General features: G+C 34.3%; 1 protein-coding gene across 7 annotated transcripts in view; it reads right to left on the bottom strand.

The window, feature by feature from the left end:
• The window catches only part of MPP7 (MAGUK p55 scaffold protein 7), a 251,426-nt gene that overhangs the window by 75,705 nt on the left and 152,944 nt on the right, over positions 1 to 22,777 (bottom strand). For all 7 annotated transcript variants that reach the window (XR_013994073.1, XR_013994074.1, XM_081060817.1 and 4 more), the window contains exons 4-5: positions 13,563 to 13,640; positions 11,098 to 11,178 (exon numbers count right to left, since the gene is read on the bottom strand). Coding sequence is in view for 5 of the 7 variants with exons in the window: in XM_081060817.1 (XP_080916943.1) it covers positions 11,098 to 11,178; positions 13,563 to 13,640 (159 nt within the window). In the remaining 2 variants the exon portion in view is untranslated. The remainder of the gene's footprint in view (positions 1 to 11,097; positions 11,179 to 13,562; positions 13,641 to 22,777) is intronic.

The raw sequence follows: 22,777 nt of genomic DNA on the forward strand, positions 1-22,777 counted from the left end.
CAATGGCTGCTGTCAGGCTCCAATAGCAAAATTAAGCATCAGCAAGAGACACTTTACATAAAACCTTAGCAGACCCCTGGTCTAGATCACTGATGTCATCATGTTTTACCTAGAGGATTGTAATAACCTCTACATGGTCAAACTGCATTCATCTTTGGCTCGTTTTCAGATCCATAATTCACAGTGTAGCCAGAGTGATTATTTTAAAACTTGATCAAATCACATAACTAGCCTGCTAATAACTCTTCTAAAGCTACCCACTGATCTTGGTTTGGATGAAGATCAAACTCTTGAGCATGTCCTAGTCTTCAATTCCTTTGTAAACATACCTTATACCAACCACTCTCCTTACTCAGATTAAATAACACTTTCTCACACAGGTCTGGCCAAAACACCCAATATAAAAGCAAATCACTTGGTTACTTGATCATATACTATCTTCTTCTTTGTCTTCCTACATGTTCATAGTTCATTACTATGCAAGCATTTTTATATGCATGTTTTTAATATTTGCTGCCACCCAAACAGAAGCTCTAAGATGGTAAACAAATGCTGTCTAGATTTTAAGCTTTTTTATGACTATAACATGATGAATGGTGTCTATTTTTTAATTAAGCTTTTTAAATTGATTACAACATACATATAGTAAAGTACACAATTCACAAGCATTGCACGACAAATTTTCAAAAATGAATATTACCATGCAAACATCCCCAAACAAGAAATACAATATTAACTGAACCTCATTTATGCTCTCATTTATGCTCCTTTAGTCATCATGCCTTCTATTCCCCAGGTGGCAGTTTTGCCTAATTTAAATACTACATGAATAGAATTCTAAGTGCATATTCATTTTTTCTCTGATACTAAGTTGTTGAGATTCATCCATGCTGTTACTTGTAGCAGAAGCCATTCATTTCCATTGTTACGTAGCATTCCAACATATGCATATTTCAGTGTCTTTACCCATTATGCCCATTATTGAGGGACACTTAGGTTGTTTTCAGTTCTTGAATATCATATATAATACTGCTATAAATATTTCATGGCTTTTGACGCATATATTTTTGCATGCATAATTTGGTTAAGCATATTTAAGAGTGGAATTTCTAGGTCATGGGTTATAAGTGTATTCAAAATTGTTTGTAGATAGAAACAAACAATTTTTTAAAGTGGTTGTCCTAATTAAACCCCACCAACAGCTAATGTGAGTTCTAGTTGCATCCCGTAATCCCCAACATTTTACATTATTAAAATTTGGCCATTCTGAATGTATAGTAGTATCTTGTTGTGGTTAAAATTTCCTTTTTCTTATAGATAACGATATTGAAAACCTTTTCGTTTGTTGATCAGGTATGTATATATTCTTTTGTGAGTTGCCAATTCAAGATTCTTGCATGTTTTTCTATTCTACGTGTCTTTTTCTAATTGATTAGTAAGAATTCTTTATAATACACTGGATCCAAGTCTGTGATGGTTACACATGCTACAAATACATTTTTCCATTTGGAAGCTTGCCTTTTCATTTCTTATTAGTGTTTTTTGATCAACAAAGGATCCTAATTTTAATGAACCTAATTAATGTTTATTTCCCATTTGTGTTTGAAGCTTTTTGTATCCAAAAGAGTTTCAAAGGGAAAAAAACAAACAGCATCAAAATGATGAAATATCTGAAGACAGAATGACTACGAATTTTTAAGAATTGAGAGACAAGAGTTTGAATATTCAGGAAGCCCAATATATCCTTTAGGAAGCAGGAAAAATAAAAAGAAACCCATGCTTAGATATATCATAGTGAAACTGCAGAATGCCAAAGACATAAAGGAGATTTGAAAAATATCAGAGAGAATAAAAGATCATCAGAAAGTAAAGAAAAAATTGAGAGCTGACTGATGAGCAGCAGCAATGGAAACTAGAAGATAGTTAAAATACCTTGAAAGTGCTTAGAAAAAAAATAATAGCCAGCCAAGAATCATATATCCAGCAAAAGTATCATTCAAGAATGAGGGTGGGGGCCAAGATGATGTAAACAGGGCCCCACCTGAGAAAACTTAAAAAAAAAAAAAAGAGGATAATTCAACAATGGTTCTTGAAGACACTGACATCAGACAATGAAGGACAGTAATCACTGGAGACAGGAAACAAACATCAATCCTATGACTGCCCCAGTTTACTGCCTAGAGAGAGTTTGCTGGCTGTGTCAGGGAGGAAGAACCCAGGCAGAACCCAGTGGTCTCCCTGAGTTGGAAAAACAGAGCTGGGAATCCAGGGAGGTCAGAGGTTTCTCCAGGAAGAGTATTGCAGGGGAAAGAACTGCACAGAGACAGAGCTCTGGAGAGCTGCAAGGTGTCCCCCTTGAGCCCTAAGCCAAGTACTTAGCAAATGCATGCTTACGAAGAAAACTACCAGAAAGGATTAAAGCAGTGGTTCTTAACTGTGAGCAATTTTACTCCCTCAGAGCCATTTGGTAATATCTAGAGACAGTTTTGGTTTGTCACAATTTGGGAGATGCTATTGACATCCACTGTATAGAGGCCAGGGATACTCCTAAACATCCGATAGCATATAAGACAGTCACCTCCCCCAACAAATAATCATCCAGCCCAAAAGTGTCAATAGTTGCAACATTAAGAAACCCCCAATTATAGGTTCCCCCCACTATCCAAACGCAGAGTATTCCTCTGAAAAATTTCATAAGCCAAAATAGCATTAAGCAAAGAAGCAGTTACCATTAATTTGTATGGAAAATATTTTGAGTGATGCCAGACCCAAAAAATAGCCATCGAAAATGAAACAAAGAGAAAACTGAAAGAGAAACAAAGAGAACAAAAAGAAAATTGAAAAATTATGAACAGAACATTATTGAGTTGTAGGACAACTTCAATGGCCTAACATATATGCATAATTGGCATCTCCAAAGAAAGGAAGGCAGCTAAAAAAAAATCTGAAGAAAAATGGCCAAAAATATTCCAAACTTGATTTAAAAAAACAAACACACAAACACAAAAAACCTATAGGTTCTAGAAGCTCAGTGTGTTTAACCAGAAAAGAAGCAACATAAAATAAGTAACACCAAATTGCGTAAAACCAGTGAACAAGAGAAAAACTTAAAGTCATCCAAATGAAAAAAGTATATTTACAAAGGAAAAAAGTCACACACACACACACACACACACACACACACACACACACACACAGCTTATATATACATAAACCCCAAACCGTAAAACTCCTAGAAGAAAATATAGGAAGTAAACTCTCAGACATTATCCTTAATATTTTTACTGATATAACTCCTCAGGAAAGGAAAACAAACAAAAAATAAACAAATGGGACTACATCAAACTAAAAAGATTTTTCACAGTAAAGGAAACCATCAACAGAATGAAAAGACATCCTACTGAATTGATGAAGATAAATGCCAATGATACATCTGATAAGAGAGGTGTTAACATCCAAAATTTATTTAAAAAAAAACTCATACAACTCAACACCCAAAAAAGAAACAATCCAATTAAAAATGGGCAGAGGAACTGAATAAACACTTCTCTAGAGGACATACAGATGGTCAATAGACACACGAAAAGATGTTTAACCTCACCAATCGTCAGAGAAATGAAAATAAAAACCACAATGAGATACCACCTCATTCCTGTCAGAATGGATAGGACCATATATATATAATACCATATATATATATAAATACACACATACCATATATATATAAATATACATATATACATATATATGTATATATATATATTTTTAAGATAAAAGTGATAACACACTTCTCATCAGAAACATCAATAAATCAACAAAAAACAAGTGTTGGCAAGGATGTGAAGAAAATAATGCATCCCACCTCATGCATTATTGGTGGGATTGCAAATTGGTGCAGCCACAATAGAAAACAGTATGGAGATTCCTCAAAAATTAAATATAGAACTACCTTATGACCCAGCAATTCCATTCCTGGGTATTTATCCAAAGAAATCTAAAACACTAATTCAAAAAAACATATGCATCCTTATGTTTAATGCAATGCCAGTCACGATAGCCAAGATATGGAAACAACCGAAATGCCCAAATAGATGCCTGAATAAAGAAACTGTGGCACATTTATACAATGGTGTATTACTATTGAAAAATGAAATCTTACCATTCACAACAACATGGATGTACCTAGAGGTTATTATGCAAAGTAAAGTAAGTCAGACCGAGAAAGGCATATACCATACAATCTTACTTACATGTGCAACCTAAAGAATAAACAAACAAACAACAAAAATACACTCATAGAAAGAGAACAAACTGATGGTTGCTAGATAGGGGGAAGGATTGGGGGGATGGGTGAGAAAGGTGAAGGGATTAGGAAGAACAAATTGGTAGTCACAAAATAGTCACAGGGATGTGAAATACAGTATGGGAAATATAATCAATAATGTAGAAACTATGCATGCTATCAGATGGGTACATGGTATCAGATGGGACTTATCAGGGAAATCACTTCATAAATTATATAAATGCCTAACCTGAAACTAAAATAATATTGAATGTCAACTATAATATATATATACATATACATATATATCTATATACGTATATATATATACATAGTCATAGGATATAAAGTATAGCATAAGAAATATAGTCAATGGTATTGAAACAGCTATCTAAGGTGTCAGGTGGGTAGTAGACTTGTTGGAGTTATCACTTTGTGAGGGGTGTAAATGTCTATTATGTTTTTTGTACACCTGAAACTAATTATATACCATGTTTCTCCAAAAATAAGACTGGATAATGAGCTCTAATGCATCTTTTGGAGCAAAAATTAATATAAGACTCGGTCTTATTTTAGTAAGACCGGGTCTTATCTAACAATATAAGACTGGGTCTTATACTGATTTTTACTCCAAAAGATACATTAGAGCTGATTGTCTGGCTAGGTCTTATTTTTGGGGAAATATGGTGTGTCTGTGTGTGTGTGTGTGTGTGTGTATACACATATACATGTGTATATATATACATACTAGAAAAAATATATATTTTAAGATAAAAGTGATAACACACTTCTCATCAGAAACAATGTAAGCCACAAGACAATGGAGCAACATCTTTAAAAACTCAGAGAAAAATACTGTCAACCTAAAATTCTATACCCAACAACAATATCTTTTGAAATGAAGGGATGTTGAAGACTTTTTAAAGACATGCAAAAACTGAAGGAATTCATCACCAGTAGACTTGTATTCCCCCCCCCCGAAAAAATGTTGTAAGAAGTTGTTCAGACAGGAGAAATCACAGTAGATGGGAATATGGATTTATTCAGAGGAATGAAGATACCAGAAATGTCCACTATCTAGGTATCTATGGTAACTATCCTTCACATACATAGTAATAACAATAGAGATAGCTAATTAACATATTTTAAAATAAATGATTGTTATTGTTGATAGGCAATGTTCAGAATACCAGCTATATCTTTTCTTCCTTAGCTTTCTATTCATTTACATGTCTAGACTCCAAAATATAGATATCAAGTTCCTAATTTTTTACTAGCTTTCCTTTACAACTATTTTTGGTAGGCAACATTTCTATTTTGAACAACTAAAAGTAGCTTTGTATTCCACTTTCCTGTTTTAACTGTGGTGACTTTATTCTTCACTATACAGGTTTTCCTTTCAAAAGGCAATAGTTAAATGAAAATTGTGTTTCCATATGCCTTAGCTACCAATCACAATTGATGGGTATACCTGCCTCTCAGAAGAATCTGCAGGAAATTGAACACCAGCCCCTGTAACTCATCAGGCTCACAAGCTCTCATTGCCTCAAACCCCCTGAAGTCAATTCTATGTTCTAAGTATCTGTCAGGTCCACAGAATTAAGTGTCTAACTCACAAGGATGAGTAACATTGATTTATTCCTCCAGAAGGAAGCTTAACTTTTCCCTTTAGCATGCTCTAATGAAATCTTATCCATTCTGCATGCTCAGGCAATCAGTAAGTGAATGTTTTGGAAAGGTGAACAATTACAACAAATCTTTTTATTTTTTGCCTTTTACAAATCTAACAAATTTTCCCTGACTTCCTAAATTATAAAACCATGTTCTAGAGATGATGTCACTTCACTGTTTTATCAAAAATAAGCCACAGAATGTAGAGGTTGATTTGCCTTTAATATGACAATTTGATACCTAGGAATAGTTCTTATTTATTAATGACTACCTTTGCTTCCTCTAGAAACAAAGTCTTTGTAGAGATCACCATACCTCCATCAGTACCACAAACATTATTGCTGATGGAATGGTCCATCACTGCAGGAAGCTTTCATTGTATTATATCTATTTAGGCCTTTCACTACTCACTACCAATTCCCTTTTCTCATCATCTGTTCTTTCTTTCATACTTTGTTATTTTTTTCTGGACTTTAAGATTTAAACAATAAGACTGGATGTTTAGACATTATTGAGTAATAAGAATACTTGCTTATTTTTGGTATATGGCAACTGACCCATCAATTCAAAGATTTAAAGATTACATCCAATCTTTAAAGATGTAATCTTTAAACCTCTGACAGTTGTCAGATAAGACTATTGTTACAGAATGACAAGTCATTTCCTAACTATTCAAGACTTGAGGGCAACAAATTATACAGGAAAACTGTTGGCATATATTCTAGTGGTGATCAATGACGAGAGCTGAAAAAAGAACATTAACTGTCCAGGGCTTGCAAAGGCACAGGGAAAAAGGATCTTCTGTCTCAGTACTGAAGACACTGCACATTGAGAAACCCTATCTAGATTACTGCTAAGGACAAGCTGGCAATAACTATCAAAATTTTAATGTACAAACATTTTAACCCAACAATTTATTGACCAAATGAAATTCTGTAATATACAAGAGATGTGCAGCATAGTGTTGTTTAAATAGCAGAAAAGGAGAAACAACAGAATGTCCACCTCTAAGGAATTTTAAGTAGATAATTATGTTGATCCAAAGAGAAGTCCAAAACATCCAAATGTTAAAAGCACACAAAACAAACAGTAAGTAGTGCACTCTAGTATACTATTTATAATGGAAAAGTGTACATGTAATATGTCTGTATACAAGACGGACGAAAAGATAATGTCGTATTGGATAAAAAGTATTTATTGGATAAAAAGTATTTATCCATAAAGGCACATGAACACACAGTTCACAGAATAAAAAGTCATTAAGCACAGGAAACAAAGTTCATATTCACTAATAAAGCAATGAGGATAGAGGCTTCTACTTTCTACTTAATAGTTTGAGTTAAAAATACAATGGCATATTATCAAAATTTTTTTCTGTGTATTTTTAAAGTATCCAAGTACTTCTTGAAAGGTAAGATTAAAGTAATAAACTATCACAACTTATTAAAGACAAATATCATAAATTGGTTTCTTAAAATTTTTAATTTTTTAAATTTTTCATTAAATTTATTTGGGTGACAATGCTAGTAAAATTATATAGGTTTCAAGTGTACATTTCTATAATACATCATCTATATATTGCACTGTTTGCTCATCACCCAGAGTCAGTTCTCCTTCCATCACCATATATTTGATTCTCTTTTCCTTCTTTTACCACCTCCCTCCCCCCTTACCCTCTGGTAACCACTAAACTGTTGTCCGTGTCTATGAGTTTTTGTTTCTTTGTTTGTTTGTCTTGTTCATTTGTTGCTTTTAGTTTTATATCCCACATATAAGTGAAGTCATATGGTTCTTGACATTTTCTGTCTGACCTAGTTAGCATAATAATCTCAAGATCCCAGGATCCATCCATGTTGCTGCAAACGGCAGTGTTTCATCCTTTCCTATGGCAGAGTAGTATTCCATTGTGTACCTATATCTTGAGATCATTATGTTCCCAACCCAAGTTTAGATTTAGCATGACTCCTCTGTGTTCCACATGTTCCCTTTTTTTTAAACCCAACATTTCTCCTATCACCTTCATTAATCTATATATATTGTGTTTCTACATACACCGAAAATAAGATCTAGCCAGACAATCACCTCTAATGCATCTTTTGTAACAAAAATTAATAAAAGATCCGGTATTATATTTATATTATATTACATTATATTATATTACATTATACCCAGTCTTATATATAGTAAAATAAGACTGGGTCTTGTATTAATTTTGCTCCTAAAGATGCATTAGAGCTGATTGTCTGGCTAGGTCTTATTTTCGGGGAAACATGGTATCTTCTGTAAGTTGAATCTATAGAGCCTGGCACAGAGTAGGCATTGATAAAAAATATACAAGAATGAATGAATGAATGAAGATCTGACTCCCTGACATTTACAAATTACCAAAGAACGTTTTAAAATTTTTCAAAGAGTTTTCAGATCTGTGGGATCCATGTATGACCTTCCCATAGTGGCTACATATTTGGTTGTGTGTATCTGTGTGTGTTTTAAAAAGTCATTATTGTGGCCGGCCTGGTGGCTCAGGCGGTTAGAGCTCCGTGCTCCTAACTCCGAAGGCTGCTGGTTCGATTCCCACATGGGCCAGTGGGCTCTCAACCACAAGACTGCCAGTTCAATTCCTCGACTCCCGCAAGGGATGGTGGGCTGCGCCCCTTGCAACTAGCAACTAGCAACTGGACCTGGAGCTGAGCTGCGCCCTCCACACCTAAGACTGAAAGGACAAAAACTTGACTTGGAAAAAAAAAAAAAAGTCCTGGAAGTACACACTGTTCCCCAATAAAGTCCTGTTCCCCTCCCCCAATAAAATCTTTTTTTAAAAAAATCATTATTACTTTAGAGGTACACTTCAGGTTTCGTTTCAGTATTGTGAATTGCATATTTAAAATGGAACAGCAATCCTTAAAAGTAAATAATTACTTCCTTTATGCACTAAAAATTAAAGGCAATATTCAAATTAACAACCCAGAATTCATTTTTCATATTTTAACTGTCATGAATATAGTTCAATTAACAATTCATGTATATGTCATATTCTTCTGTGCCTTGCTTCTGCTTTAAAAAAAAAAGCAAATATTTTAGTGTATTCCCTGGACAAAAAGGGGTGGTTAATCATATTCTAAAATAGTTCGAAACTTATTTGGGGGCTATGTTTCTTTCTTTTTTGTTGTTTGCTTGTTTATTTTTAAAATAGAAAGCTTGTAAGAGTTTATTTGAGCCAAACTGACTACAATTGCCGGGAAGCAAAATCTCAATGGACTGAGAAAATGCTCTTGGGGGCTATATTTCTTAAAATAATACCTATAAAAGTAAGATTCAACATGATGATGGTTAATATAAATGATTTCAAGGAAAGCAATGTTAAATGTTAGGTGAAAAAGGGCAGAAAGCTATTTTCTTCCTAACACAGGTTAACGAGAAAAAGGCAGTGCCAACTGAAACATCATGTGCCTAGAATCTTACTCATTTTCTACCAACCATGTTTCCCCGAAAATAAGACCTAGGCAGACAATCAGATCTAATGCATCTTTTGGAGCAAAAATTAATGTAAGACCCAGTCTTATATTATAGTAAAATATAGTAAAATTATAGTCAAATTGTCCGGCTGGGTCTTATTTTTGGGGAAGCACGGAATTAGTTCCCGAACATGTATCTTTCATGCTGACTTCTCATCCATTCTTTATAAATATGAAAAATAAAAAAATTATTCATCAAAGATATTTTTCCATAGCAAAGTTCAGGTATTCAATTATAAAATTGTATCCAATGGTAGTACATAATACCACCTAAAATCATACCTCTCTCTCGAGCCAAATACTAGTTTCCATCTAGTATCATCTCTATTATTAGCTATTTCATTTCTAATAGAATACCAAAATCATGTTTTGTTTTGGTCAGAAATTTCAATACTTGAACCAATATAATACTTCTCAAAAAGGAGTTTAACAAGCTTCTCATAGCTGATCTTACCATGCTCTGGTTAATATTAACTTTTCATTTGTAGTCTAAGACCAAATGAAGACATTTGCCGAGCATTCTCTGGCTATGAGCTCTTATCCTTTCCACACACTGTGTCTTTAATATCAAGCAACAATTCTGCTCTAATATGATGTTTATTCGTTTAGAACTAAAATTTAACCAACCTCCACTGTACAACAAGTCAATTACTCTCATATTACTAATCATACTCACCTTACAGCAATACATTCATGTACTTATAGGGATTAGAAATTACAGTCCATGCATGTTTTCACTTCATCTTTTATTTAATATTTTCCCCCCTGAATATCAAGTTAAGACCATATATAGCACAGTTCCAATGTTTTTTCAAGGAAGGTAGAAACCAGTTTTTGCATCTAGGTAGAAATTTTCATCCATCAATCTATATGTGTTTACCAGAAATCATCAGAAGTAAGCACTTCAATTACATAATTGCATAATCAATATGTAAGTTTGACTCATGAACAATATTTTACATACAATTGCAGTAGGTGTCAAGTCCAAATGTATAGGTTTGGGTATTTAGTGCATTAAGGTCTTTAGAATTAACAGGAAATTTTCAAAATGCCTTCTGTTGACTAATTATATTTGGAGAAAAAATAAGTAATAAACACGGGAGGAAAATGGCAAGGAGAATTGAAATCTGTCTACTAATATTTTAGTGGTATTTACACTGGAAAATTGCTCTGCTCTGAAAAATGGTAGGATATATTAAAACATGAATTGGTAGAGGGATAAGAGATAAGAGGAGGAAGGTGGAGGAGGAAGAGACATGGTGAAATGACTGTACAGAAAAAGACAGTTGTCACAAATATTGGAATACCATTAACTAGCCAAGTAAAATGAACCTAAACCAGATCACTAATAGGTTCTGTATTCTGTACTCATAATTTCATTTAGAAGGAAAATAACCTTGAAGCCACATTACATGTGCCAACTTAAATTCTGAGCTTCCCAATTAAGTATTTTATAACTTGTCACATTATCATCAAAAGCTCAACTCTCTTTCCTTAATGAGATTTAGGCTATTAAAATACTATGCACTTCTTAAAAATACATTTACTTGAAAATTGATGCTTGAAACAAAATTCATCTGATGTCTCAGAAAGTGGCCCTTTTGGAAGATATTTATTGCATGTCCTCACCTTCACATTGGGTTTTGACAGGAGTTTCAACAGCTCTCTGATCTCACTGTTTAATGGCTTGTTCTGAAGCTCTTCAGCCAGCTGCAAGACAGATCACGTTGACATAAAGAACATTTAGTAAGAGCATTGTGTCGTTCCACGTGTGACCACTGAGATTCTATCTTGCTGTCCAGTGATTAAGGAGAAGTCAGCATGAAAGAAAACAGACTATCAATCATTGCTCTTCCTTTTAGGCCCTTGGTTGCCGAAATCCCAGCCCAGGCTCTTGGCTGAGCACATCTCAAGGAATCATATCAGCCAGATCACCTTCTGATTTATTGCAATGAGGGCAAACCCCAGCACTTCATCTACTGAATGGTCTTTTGCTTGCAGACAAAGGACTACTTGTAAAAAGGACTGGATCATGCTTTGACACTATTTAAAAGAAGAAAAAAAAAAGAAAGAAAGAAAGAAAAGAGAAAAAAAAATCCTTCTGAATGAGGTGGTGAAATCCACAGGGTTTCCAAAAACCCACAGTAGCTCGCTGTTTAGAGGTGGGGTAAAAAGAACTAGAATGCCTCTAATAGAGCAAATGGCCTGAAACTTTTAATATATTTACCTACACAGACTAGGAAGTCTGTTAAGTATAAACCAGGATAATCATGAAATGACTTATCATAGGTCAACAACTACTCCAGTACCAAAAATGCTGACTGTACTCTATTACAATAATGAAGAATTCCCATTTCTGGTTCTAGCTAAAGAAAGGATTGGAGCTTTGAATCTGCCTCATGTTCTTCATTAAGAGATCTTCCTGCCAAAATTTCTATTCAATTTTAGGCTACAGGAAGGCTAAATAATTTTCATAAGAAGAAAAGCAAGACTCAGGGAAAAAAAGATTAGAATTATGAGCTATGCAGTACAGAATTCAAACTCTGTACACATATTTTCACTTAAAAACCTTTCTTAAAACATTGCATGAAATTTCCATTTGCCCCTATTGTTTCTACCAAGCTAAAAATAATTGTGATCTCTGGAGAACGACTTTTCTCTAAAAGAAGGATATAATATAAATTATACACAAAAAATAAAATCAGATAAAACAGGTCTATTCATTGATTACATTTCAAAAAGTGCTTTTACTTTTTCAAGGTAACATTTTTTTATAGAATTTACTTACAAAAAGTCACAAAGGGCTCTTTGCACTCTTTGGTTACTTAATATATAACAATATTTTTAAATATTCCAATACATTGCTCTGATGAATTACAAAATGCTATGTTTCACCATATTTACATAATAGTCTCTAAATTTGTTTAGAAAAGCAATATTGTTGTAATACGATGGGGCCTCAATTGCATCGGTTTATAAACAAATATTTCCCCAAACTTCTAACAGTGAAATTTTAAACACTAGTTTTTAAGATTTTCTCAAGTGGCAACTGCAGCTTTTTGTAGAACTATATCTCCACTTTTATTCATTTTCACTTTAAATGTTTTGGCTCTATGATGCAGAGGTAAGATTCCTCATAAAACACATGTATTGAAACATCCTTGTAATTTATAACTTCTGTAGATAAAAGTGGAAGGAAAACTTGGAAATTTATTACATACGCTTTATTTTCTAATTTAGAATATAAAATACATCAAAGAAAATCAACCTCTTAAGATGGTCAATTGTTTTATTATACTTTACTATGCAGCCCTGATATTTTACTAAACTGAATTATGGTTTATTTTATCATAACAAATAAAAACTTGAAAAGTAACAAATAAGCTCCAAGAGGTCCCTGAAACCAGCTTTTACATTAAACTTATTTCTCATCTAGCTTAGTGTCCCTTATAGTTTATCCAGGTGTGCTCTCAATTCATCCGAGTCTGAAAGTTAACAGTAAGAAACAGCAAGTTAGTTCCCTCCCCCAAATTGAAAATAAAATTATAGCTACAGGAAATTAACTACTCCATCAATGCCAACTGCTTCTAAAATTTATTTTTTGGTTATGAAGGTAATTTGGAAAGGTCTAATACCCATAAATCATTACTATGCTTTATAATCCGCATTAAAAACAATCCTGTCTTTTTATGTATTTCATATGCCTCATTCCTATACTAGTATCTGTCATTTTTTAGTACTGTCAGCAATAGAACTATCTCATTTGTCTTTATTTCTCCAAAGCATTCCTCTTGTCTGTGACTTTCTCCGAACACTAATAGCTGACAGCTTCTCTCTCCCCAGAGAGTTAACAGCCTAAAATTTCTATTACGTAGTTACCAAGGCAGAACAAGAAGGTATCTACATGCAAAATTTCAGAACAGGAAAGTGAGTGAAAATCAGCATAATATCAGCGTAAGCTCAGTGATGACAGGAATTTTGGAAACATTTGCAACTTCTGGTTTTCAAGTGCATCTGTCTGTGCTAGGATGAGCTCTGCTGCAGCCAGGCTGGTGGGAGACGTGTCCCAATGATCTCAGAAAGGGAACACTTACATCATCAGCCAAGGCTGCCGCACCATGGAGGATGGGCACAGGATTCTGCTTCTCATAATAGTGTAGTTTTTCATGAATCTGGAAGAAAAGCAAATGAATATCAGTTCACCTGCAAGCGAACAATCAGAGATATTTGACTATTTTTATCATTGTAGATAGAAACCGATCCATTGAACATTCTAAACAAAAAATATATGTTTCTGTCAACCTATAGATGACACATATGTATGCATAATTCATCTATTGCTAGTACATGGTCCAGTGTGTATAACATAAATGGGAAAAGAAAATGTCATCAAATAGAATCTACATAGAAACTATACTTTTGTTCTCCCCCCAACAAACATTAGCTTTGTAAAATCTTTAATTTCTAAAACATACTGCTTCAATACTTCAAGCAGTGATTGCAGTTTATATTCCTGCTAAAAACCTAAATCATGATTAAAGCAAAGCGGTAAAATGGCAGCCACATGCTGACAGTTTGGTGTGTAACAACCCCCAAAGTTGTAGAAGCTGGCACTGCCTGGACCTGTGTGCCAGCACTCCAAGAACACACCGTTCCTTTTTTTTTCTTTTTCAAATTGCCAACTTCCCCCCAGAATTCAAATTTCTAAGATACAAAGGGATTTCTCATAACTAGAGACATTTCTCATAACCAGTTAGCTTAAGTAAAACAATTTTCCATACTGGAAAACAAGTAAAATTATATTAATAAATAAAAAAACCACTTTGGAACTTCATTTCCCATCATCGTTACCCAAGAAACAAGAGGCAAGAATATATTTTAAAGCATTATAAGACAAACTGAGTTCCTTTAAAATTCTAGTATTGCAGTTAAGAAATTAAAGATGTTTTGACAAATGCAAAACTATCAGCACTTGTTTAATCCATTTCAGTTCTTATCTAGAAGCACTTAAAATTTTATACTTGAAAAATTACTTTAGCCTCTTATTTATAGTAGAACAAACACCCCCCCACACACTATATGAAAAAGAGTTGAACCTCACAATTTCCTGTTTCTAACTGGTTATCAAGTAATATACTCTTTAATTATACTCAAAGCTAACCAAACTTTCTCGTAAAAAGTCTGGAAGACAGATTTTATTTAGAAGACCCTGATGCTATTGCTAAGAGAGGGTTCTATTACCTTTTTGGCAAACTGGTCCATAATGTAAAGAATCAGGGAAAGAATTTTGACACTTCTGATATTACCAGAATGATCAGATCAGGGCTGTTAACACTGGATTGTTAAACATTTATCACATTCAAGTAATAAACAAATTTTCAAGAATACAGCTTTATTAGGAGTAACTTTTGATCTGAAAAATCTATTAAAGTATACCTTAACACAAAACCAACCATCTTAAGAGCTACATTAATTTCACTCCAGTAATTATCAAGAATTAGCTCACCTCAACAAATACTACGACAGAATACTGCACTTGCCCTCTCATAAACTCTTCTAACTTTATTGCAATTACTTGTTTAAATGTGTGCTTCCCTGCAGTAATAAATATAGAAGTTTATACTTACTAGACACATGTGCCTAGACTACCTACATAGTAGTGATCAGTACTATTAGTAATACAGTTTTCTATGACTTCAGTATTTTAATACCCTAACCCTGACAAGTACATCAAGAGATACATAGCACCATCATCCCAAATTTTACAAACAAACATGTACACAGGAGTGACAGAAGTTGCTGAGGTCCTGCAAATAGCAACCCGCAGAGATGGCATTTGACATTCAGGCTGTCTAGCTCAGGCTCAGAGCTCTTTATCACGCTGTTGGCCTGACTCTCAGACTCCCATCTCATCTGCATTCTCCCCTGACCTCATCTACTGCTGAATGAATGTGGCCTGTTTGTAGGGCACAGAAAGGAAGCTGGATAGATATGTCACAAATAGCAACGGCTGTTTTCAATGACGACAGGATCATTGACAATTCTTCTCCATCACCCCCTCCTTATTTTTTCTTTCTAATGTCTTCTAGGGTTTTTTTAGATTAATTTATATTAATACAATAATTATAAGGAAAATTACATACTCCAAATAAATAACTTATTTCTCCACTTCATTTACTTCCTCTGAGTGTCTTTGAAAAACGGTCTCTATATCGTGTTCTCTAGATCCTCGTCCAAGAGCCCACTCTGCCACCTCTAAACTTTGTACTGTATCGAGAATTTTTTTAAATAGTTCTCCTAGAATTTCCCACTTCTGGCAACTGTACGTTGATATGTATTTTAATTCAGTACATACTTTAAAAAATATAAGTTGGTAGGGAAGTAAACATTACTCTAAATAATTTCGAGCTGTTCACTATTTCCAGAAATATTGACAGAAATTCTGCTTTTTAATACCAGGAAAGAAAACTTAAAAAAAACGATTTCTAAATTCTAATATAAAAAATAGGTAAGATGTACAGACTTCACCCCAAGGTTGTCCAAGATAATTTTCTGTGATATTGAAATCACTCTATATCTGCTTCTTCAATATGTAACCTGTACTAGTCATATGTGTTTACTGAGCACTTGAACTCTGGCTAGCGTACTTGAAGGATAGAATTTTTATTTAATTTTAATTTAAATATAAATAGCCACAGGTGGCTAGTGGCTTTCATATTGGATAACATGGAATAGTTTTATAGAATACACTCTGTAATTACTCTTTTTATCCCAGAAAAATTCACTCTGCTATAAATTTGGCAAATTTTCCAGAGTGGTAACATTTTGGAATCCAACAGACAAACATACAACCAAAGACATAGCTTAATCATCAATAAGGCAAACTAGCATCTATTACTAAATATCATGGATAGCCAAATCTGCAAAATTTCATTTGTTTTACCTAAACATATCCCTTTGAAGATTAAACCACGTAATAAAAGTGTACTTCATTTTACTCCCCTTAACAACAATAAGAGAGCAAAAGTGGGAGGAGGTGTGGAAAGAAAGGAGTTAGGAGTAAAGAAGTCTGGAGAGAAGGGAAGACTCTGGTTAAATTAATTTCATATGAAATTATTTAAAAGTAAGGTCCTAAAAAAATGTCATGCTAAAATATTTAATAAACACTATTAAGAAAAAAGGATATTTCAAGATGCAGATACATGTGTGTTCTATTAAATAGTGTACACTTTATGTCCACAAAGGTTTGTTTTCTGTAATTACATTTGTAATCTGAAGAAGTCAGTTAAAATAAAAATCATTTCTATATGTAACGAATTCTTATAGGAAATATATTATTACCCTCATTTACACACATCTTGAAAATAAATGTTTAATATTTTTAAGGAAATCTGGTGACAATAACCTAATTTTAGTACACATACAGTAGAAATTGTTTTAAATGAAACTTCAATAACGAAAGTATAAATAAAGCTTAACTAGTCCCAATGCAACCATTTGTTTTCAACCTCTCAGTGATGTGTAGAGGCATTGATACTGAAAAACCCACTCGTGGTTACTGGAATGATATTAAATAAACCAAGGCTGTAAAATCCGTTTCCTGTCTTCTATGATGAGTATAAAAAAGTACTGAAAATAACTGTTCAGCAGCTTGAATCTCTACTATGTTAAGTAAAAGTACCCAATCCAGAATTGGCATGCACATGTACACGCACACCCATTTACCTCCTTCATTTCAAACATGAAGAGGAGGGAATTCTGAGTATTAAAAAATACAATAATGGGACACAATGACAGCCAAGAAGAGGTGGAAATTACACACAATGTTGTGTAGGAATAAAAAAACATAGAAGTATTCTAATGGCTGGGACCCTCATGAAAAATAACCATTTAATCTTTTCTCCAAAAGGAAACCAAAAATAATTTTGGGACAAAGGGGAAATTTGAAACTGAAAAATACAGGAGAGGCAATAGTGCTAATTGCATGTCCTCCTTTCCAATTTTATACCACCAATATCTCTCTTTTGGTTAATTTCCTTGGCCAATAACTCCAGGAAAAAATAATTTAATAGAACTGTTGAGAGCTGGCGTTTTGTTTTGTTCCTGCCTTTAATGGGAGAAATTCTGGCTTTCCGTTGCCATAGATAACACGTACATTATCATGTGAAATCAGTATCCATGCGTTCTAAACTTATCAAGAATTTTTTAAAAGAATGAATGTTCAATTTCACAAAATGCTTTGCAGCATTTACAAATAGTTTGTTTTTCTTATTTGACGAGTTAATATGGTAAGTTCTATTTATATATTTCCAAATATTGACCCATCCTTGAACTCCCACAATGAACCTCACTTGGTTATGGTGTATTATTCTTTTAATGTGCTGTGGAATTCCATTGGCTAATAATTTATTTAGAATTTTTGCATCAATATTCATATCTGAGGCTGGCATTTGCATATTTTGGGTTGGGGGGGTTGGTCTTCATATCAATATAATAGTCATTTCATTGTTTTTAAAACTACAAAAACTTTCTATATTTTTATATGCTCTAAAAACTTCTAAATACCACTGGAATGATCTCTTCTTTAAGTATATGATGACATTCCCCTGAGATATCAGCAAGGTCTGATGTGTTTTCGAAGGTAGCTTTATGCCCCAAATTTCTATATTTCTTCTGGTTGGTTTATGGCAATTTCTCCATTTAGGTTTTTCTATCTCTTTGAATGTCAGTGACAGAAAATACTATTTCCTAGTAAATTATTCATTTTTAACTGGCTTTAACAAAATTTGCTCAAGCAAACAATCTCTTAGGAATCTTTGAATTTCCTGTATTGTCTACATTTTTCTTCATTACCATTTCCTATTTGGTATATTTGTAACTATTTTTTAGTTAGCTAATTAGTTAGTTAGCTAACTAACCTCCATTAGTTAGCTAACACTGATTTTACAGTATTTTCAAAGAACGATTTTTTAGATTTATTAGTTTTACCATTTTTGCTTTCTAATATTTTATTATTCCGTTTTTACTTTCTTTCTTTCTTTTCTTCTTTCCTTCCTTCCTTCCTTCCTTCCTTCCTTCCTTCCTTCCTTCCTTCCTTCCTTCCTTCCTTCCTTCCTTCCTTCCTTCCTTCCTTCCTTCCTTCCTTCCTTCCTTCCTTCCTTCCTTCCTTCCTTCCTTCCTTCCTTCCTTCCTTCCTTCCTTTATGTAAACCAGCCCTACATAACCCTTAAGTCACACTCATCACACAAATTATTGGAAAACAAAAGAAAAGGCAAACTACTCTAATTTGAATTTTATTCATCATAAAATATTGAGTAAAATAAGAACCCATTCCAGGAGAAAGATACTCAGAGTCAGAGACAAAACATGGCAAGAGTGTAAGTGATTTTAACCTTGCTATTTGGAAAGGTAACCTGGGAAAGAGATAAGAGGACATATATCATATAAAGGGAGCAGTTCAGTTGACCTATTTAAGCAAGTTAAAATATTATCTGTCCCTCTTTCATTCACTATTCATTAGTTGAGTGGCTGAGAAGAAAGAGGTTTTTGTCAATTTAACTTTTGCCATATTTTAGTACAAGAGACTTAGTATAAGAACATTCAGGCCACTTATGGCACTAAGATGATGAAGGACTAGCTATCTACTCAACTATGAAATTAGAAATGAAATCATGTACTTTCAATTCCCTCTTTTCATCTTTGCCTTTTATCTATGTAATGTTTCTAATGATAAGGAATTCCCAAAGTGATTTTCATGTAGTTTTTTCATTTTGATCATATATAGAGCACCATTCTTTAACTTCTAAAATTTTTGAAATGTTTTGATTATTAATGTTCCATTTTTAAAGACTTGAGACATTTAAAATATAAATAAAATGTGATAAACCACACACCAGCATCAAAATTAAAGAGATATTAACTTGGTATATTTGCCTCAAATATCAAATGAAATAAATCATGGAGATAAGGCTGAAGACTCATCCTCCCATCCCTCCCTCCTCTCTCTCCTCCAACAAAAAAATATTATACTGAAACTGCCAGATATATTACCACACACATTTTCATACTTTTAAACATATATACATTCATAAACAATACATGCTATTATTTTTTAAATGTACATAATTGGTACTCTTTCCCTTACAAGTGGATTTTTCATTCAATACTATGTTGAGATATCTGGTTGATATATGCAGATCTAGCTCATTCATTTTTAACAGCTGAATAATACTCTGTCATATTAATTAACTGCAGTTTATATATCCATTTTTTAACTGAGGAACACTAAGGTTGTTTGCACTTTTTTGCTATGGAATCTTTTCACATAACTACTTCCTGCACTCTGGTAGACATCTAAAAGTATTTCAGTGCTTCTTGAGTCTCCACAACTCTCCCTGCAGCTAGGTTAAGGCACATGCTTAGCTGTCAAACATGAAAGTTTTAAGTGCAACTTCCAGGACAAGACTTGAAGAAACTGGTATACTTCCTCCATACTCTCCCCTTCCACCAGCTGGATGCAGATTATGACAAAGCCTTAAAAGAAAACAAATCCACCAAATGGAAGGAATCTGGGTCCCCAAAATATCTTATGGAGGACAGTGACACATCACCCTGACATAACCCTCTACATGATTACCGAGTGAGAAATAAACTTCTTTTGTCCCTAAACTATTACTTTTTTGGACTATGTCAACTGTTCCAATTATCTTAAATAATACGAATACAGAAGCCCTGGTCAAGTATAAGTTATTTTAACATACACATATCTTTTTCTTTATAGTTGTGCATTTTGGTTTTTTAATTAAATTTATTGGTGAGACATTAGTTAGTAAAATTATATAGGTTTCAAGTGTAAAATTCTGTAATACATCATCTATATATCACACTGTGTGTTCACCACCCAGAGTCAGTTCTCCTTCCATCACCATATATTTCATCCCTTTTACCCTCATGTATCAGTCCCCTCTCCCCTTACCCTCTAGTAACCAAAAACTATGGTTTGTGTCTATGAGTTTTTGTTTCATTTGTCTTGTTCCTTTGTTGTTTTCAGTTTTATATACCACATATCAGTGAAATCATATGGTTCTCGACTTTTTCTGTCTGACTTATTTTGCTTAGCATAATAATCTCAAGATCCATCCCAACAAAAAAAAAAAACAAACAATCCAGTTAAAAAATGGGCTGATGACCTCAACAGACTTTTCCCCAAAGAGGACATACGGATGCCCAACAGACATTTGAAAAGATGCTCAACATCACTAATCATCAGAGAAATGCAAATAAAAACCACAATGAGATATCACCTTACCCCAGTCAGAATGGCTATCATCAAGAAGACAAATAGTAACAAGTGTTGGAGAGGCTGTGGAGAAAAAGGAACCTTCATACGCTGTTGGTAGGAATGCAAACTGGTGCAGCCGCTGTGGAAGGCGGTATGGAGGTTCCGCAAAAAATTAAGAATAGAATTACCATAGGACCCAGCAATCCATTTCCTGTGTATATACTCAAAAAAAATCCAAAAACATTTATCCTTAAAGTTTTTTAAGTTTTACTTTATATACTGAAGTTTTAACTCACACCCACAAGGAGCTTTCACTTTGTCTTTTTCCAAAAAATATTAAATGAAAACGTAATCTTTTCTGACTGATACATAATACTACTTACTTGTCACTGATCGAACTCCCACATACAAGTGTCTGTATTTAGGCTCTCTGTTCTGTTCCTTGATATGCCTCTGAGCCAATGTCATTACTATATTTTTTATCTACACTCTTTTTTTTTAAAGCTGATTTTGTGTCAGCTTTTCATATCTTACTCTTTTTTTTTAAAGATTTTATTGGGAAAGGGGAACAGGACTTTATTGGGGAACAGTGTGTACTTCCAGGACTCTTTTTTTTCCAAGTCAAGTTGTTGTCCTTTCAGTCTTAGTTGTGGAGGGTGCAGCTCAGCTCCAGGTCCAGTTGTCATTGCTAGTTGCAGGGGGCGCAGACCACCATTCCTTGCGGGAGTCGAACCCGCAAACTTTGTGGTTGAGAGGACACACTCCAACTAACTGAGCCATCCGGGAGCTCAGCAGCAGCTCAGCTCAAGGTGCCATGTTCAATCTTAGTTGCAGGGGACTCTGCCCACCATCCCTTGGGGGACTTGAGGAATTGAACTAGCAACCTTGTGATTGAGAGCCCGCACTCCAACCAACAACTGAGCCATCCAGGAGGCAGCTCAGCTCAAGGTACCATGTTCAATCTTAGCTGCAGGGGGCAGAACCCACCATCCCTTGCGGGAGTCGAGGAATTGAACTGAATTGAACCTTGCTGAACTCGAGGAATTGAACCTTGTGGTTGAGAGCCCGCTGGCCCGTGTGGAAATCGAACCGGCAGCCTTCGGAATTAGGAGCACAGAGCTCTAACCGCCTGAGCCACCGGGCCGGCCCTACACTCTTGGTATCTAGAGTAAGGCAAAACTTCTTAGCCCTTTTTTCTTCCACAAGGTTTTTTGGATCCCATATTCCATGAAAAACAAGTTAATGTGTCTTAACTTTGCTGTCTGTCTGCATTCTGCGAATTTTCCTGAAATCTATCTTCCAATTCACTTTGCTCTCTTAAGCTGTGTCTAATCCCTGAGGAACCTATCCACAGAGGTTTTGTGTGTGTGTGTTTTTTTAGTTTTTTTAATGACTATACTTTCTATTCCTGTAGTTCAAATATGGCTCTTTCTACAAATGTTTCTGTTCTCTTTTCCTAGCACCTACTGATTTTCTTCTTATGACTGAGGACTTCTTTTATGTCTATATCATTTTAAACATACTTATAGTCTACAAGACTGTTCTACTATATAGAGTGCTTAGGTTTTAAACTTGCTGTATGTGGTGCCTGCTGACTATAGCTAAAGGCAGACTTTTTTTCTCAAATGTTTTATAATTTGGGGTCGTTAGTAAATCTTCTGTGGGGTGCTATGTGAGAAAGTCTTAGGGTGACGGTATATCTTTTCAGAAATACTTTTGATTTGCTTACAATGGGTGACCTTGAAATATTACCAGTCACTTTGCTAATTTCACAATTAGGATTCCTAGAGTTAATGAATAAAAAACTCAAACCCCAAGCCATGGACCAACCATTTCATGGTTACAAATTCTTAAACTAGACTTTTTCTTCTGTTCCCACCTCATCCCAGGGAAAACAGACCAGATTCTTTGCCACCTGCCTAGAAAAGTAGTTGGAATTTTTCTCATCTTCCCATTCACTAACAGAGTAACCCTAGAAAAGTAGCTGTTTTGTGTGTGTATGTCTCAGCACTAATTCCCCACCATTAC

Source organism: Rhinolophus hipposideros, assembly GCF_964194185.1.
Source record: "Rhinolophus hipposideros genome assembly, chromosome: 1".
NCBI classification, from domain to species: domain Eukaryota; kingdom Metazoa; phylum Chordata; class Mammalia; order Chiroptera; family Rhinolophidae; genus Rhinolophus; species Rhinolophus hipposideros.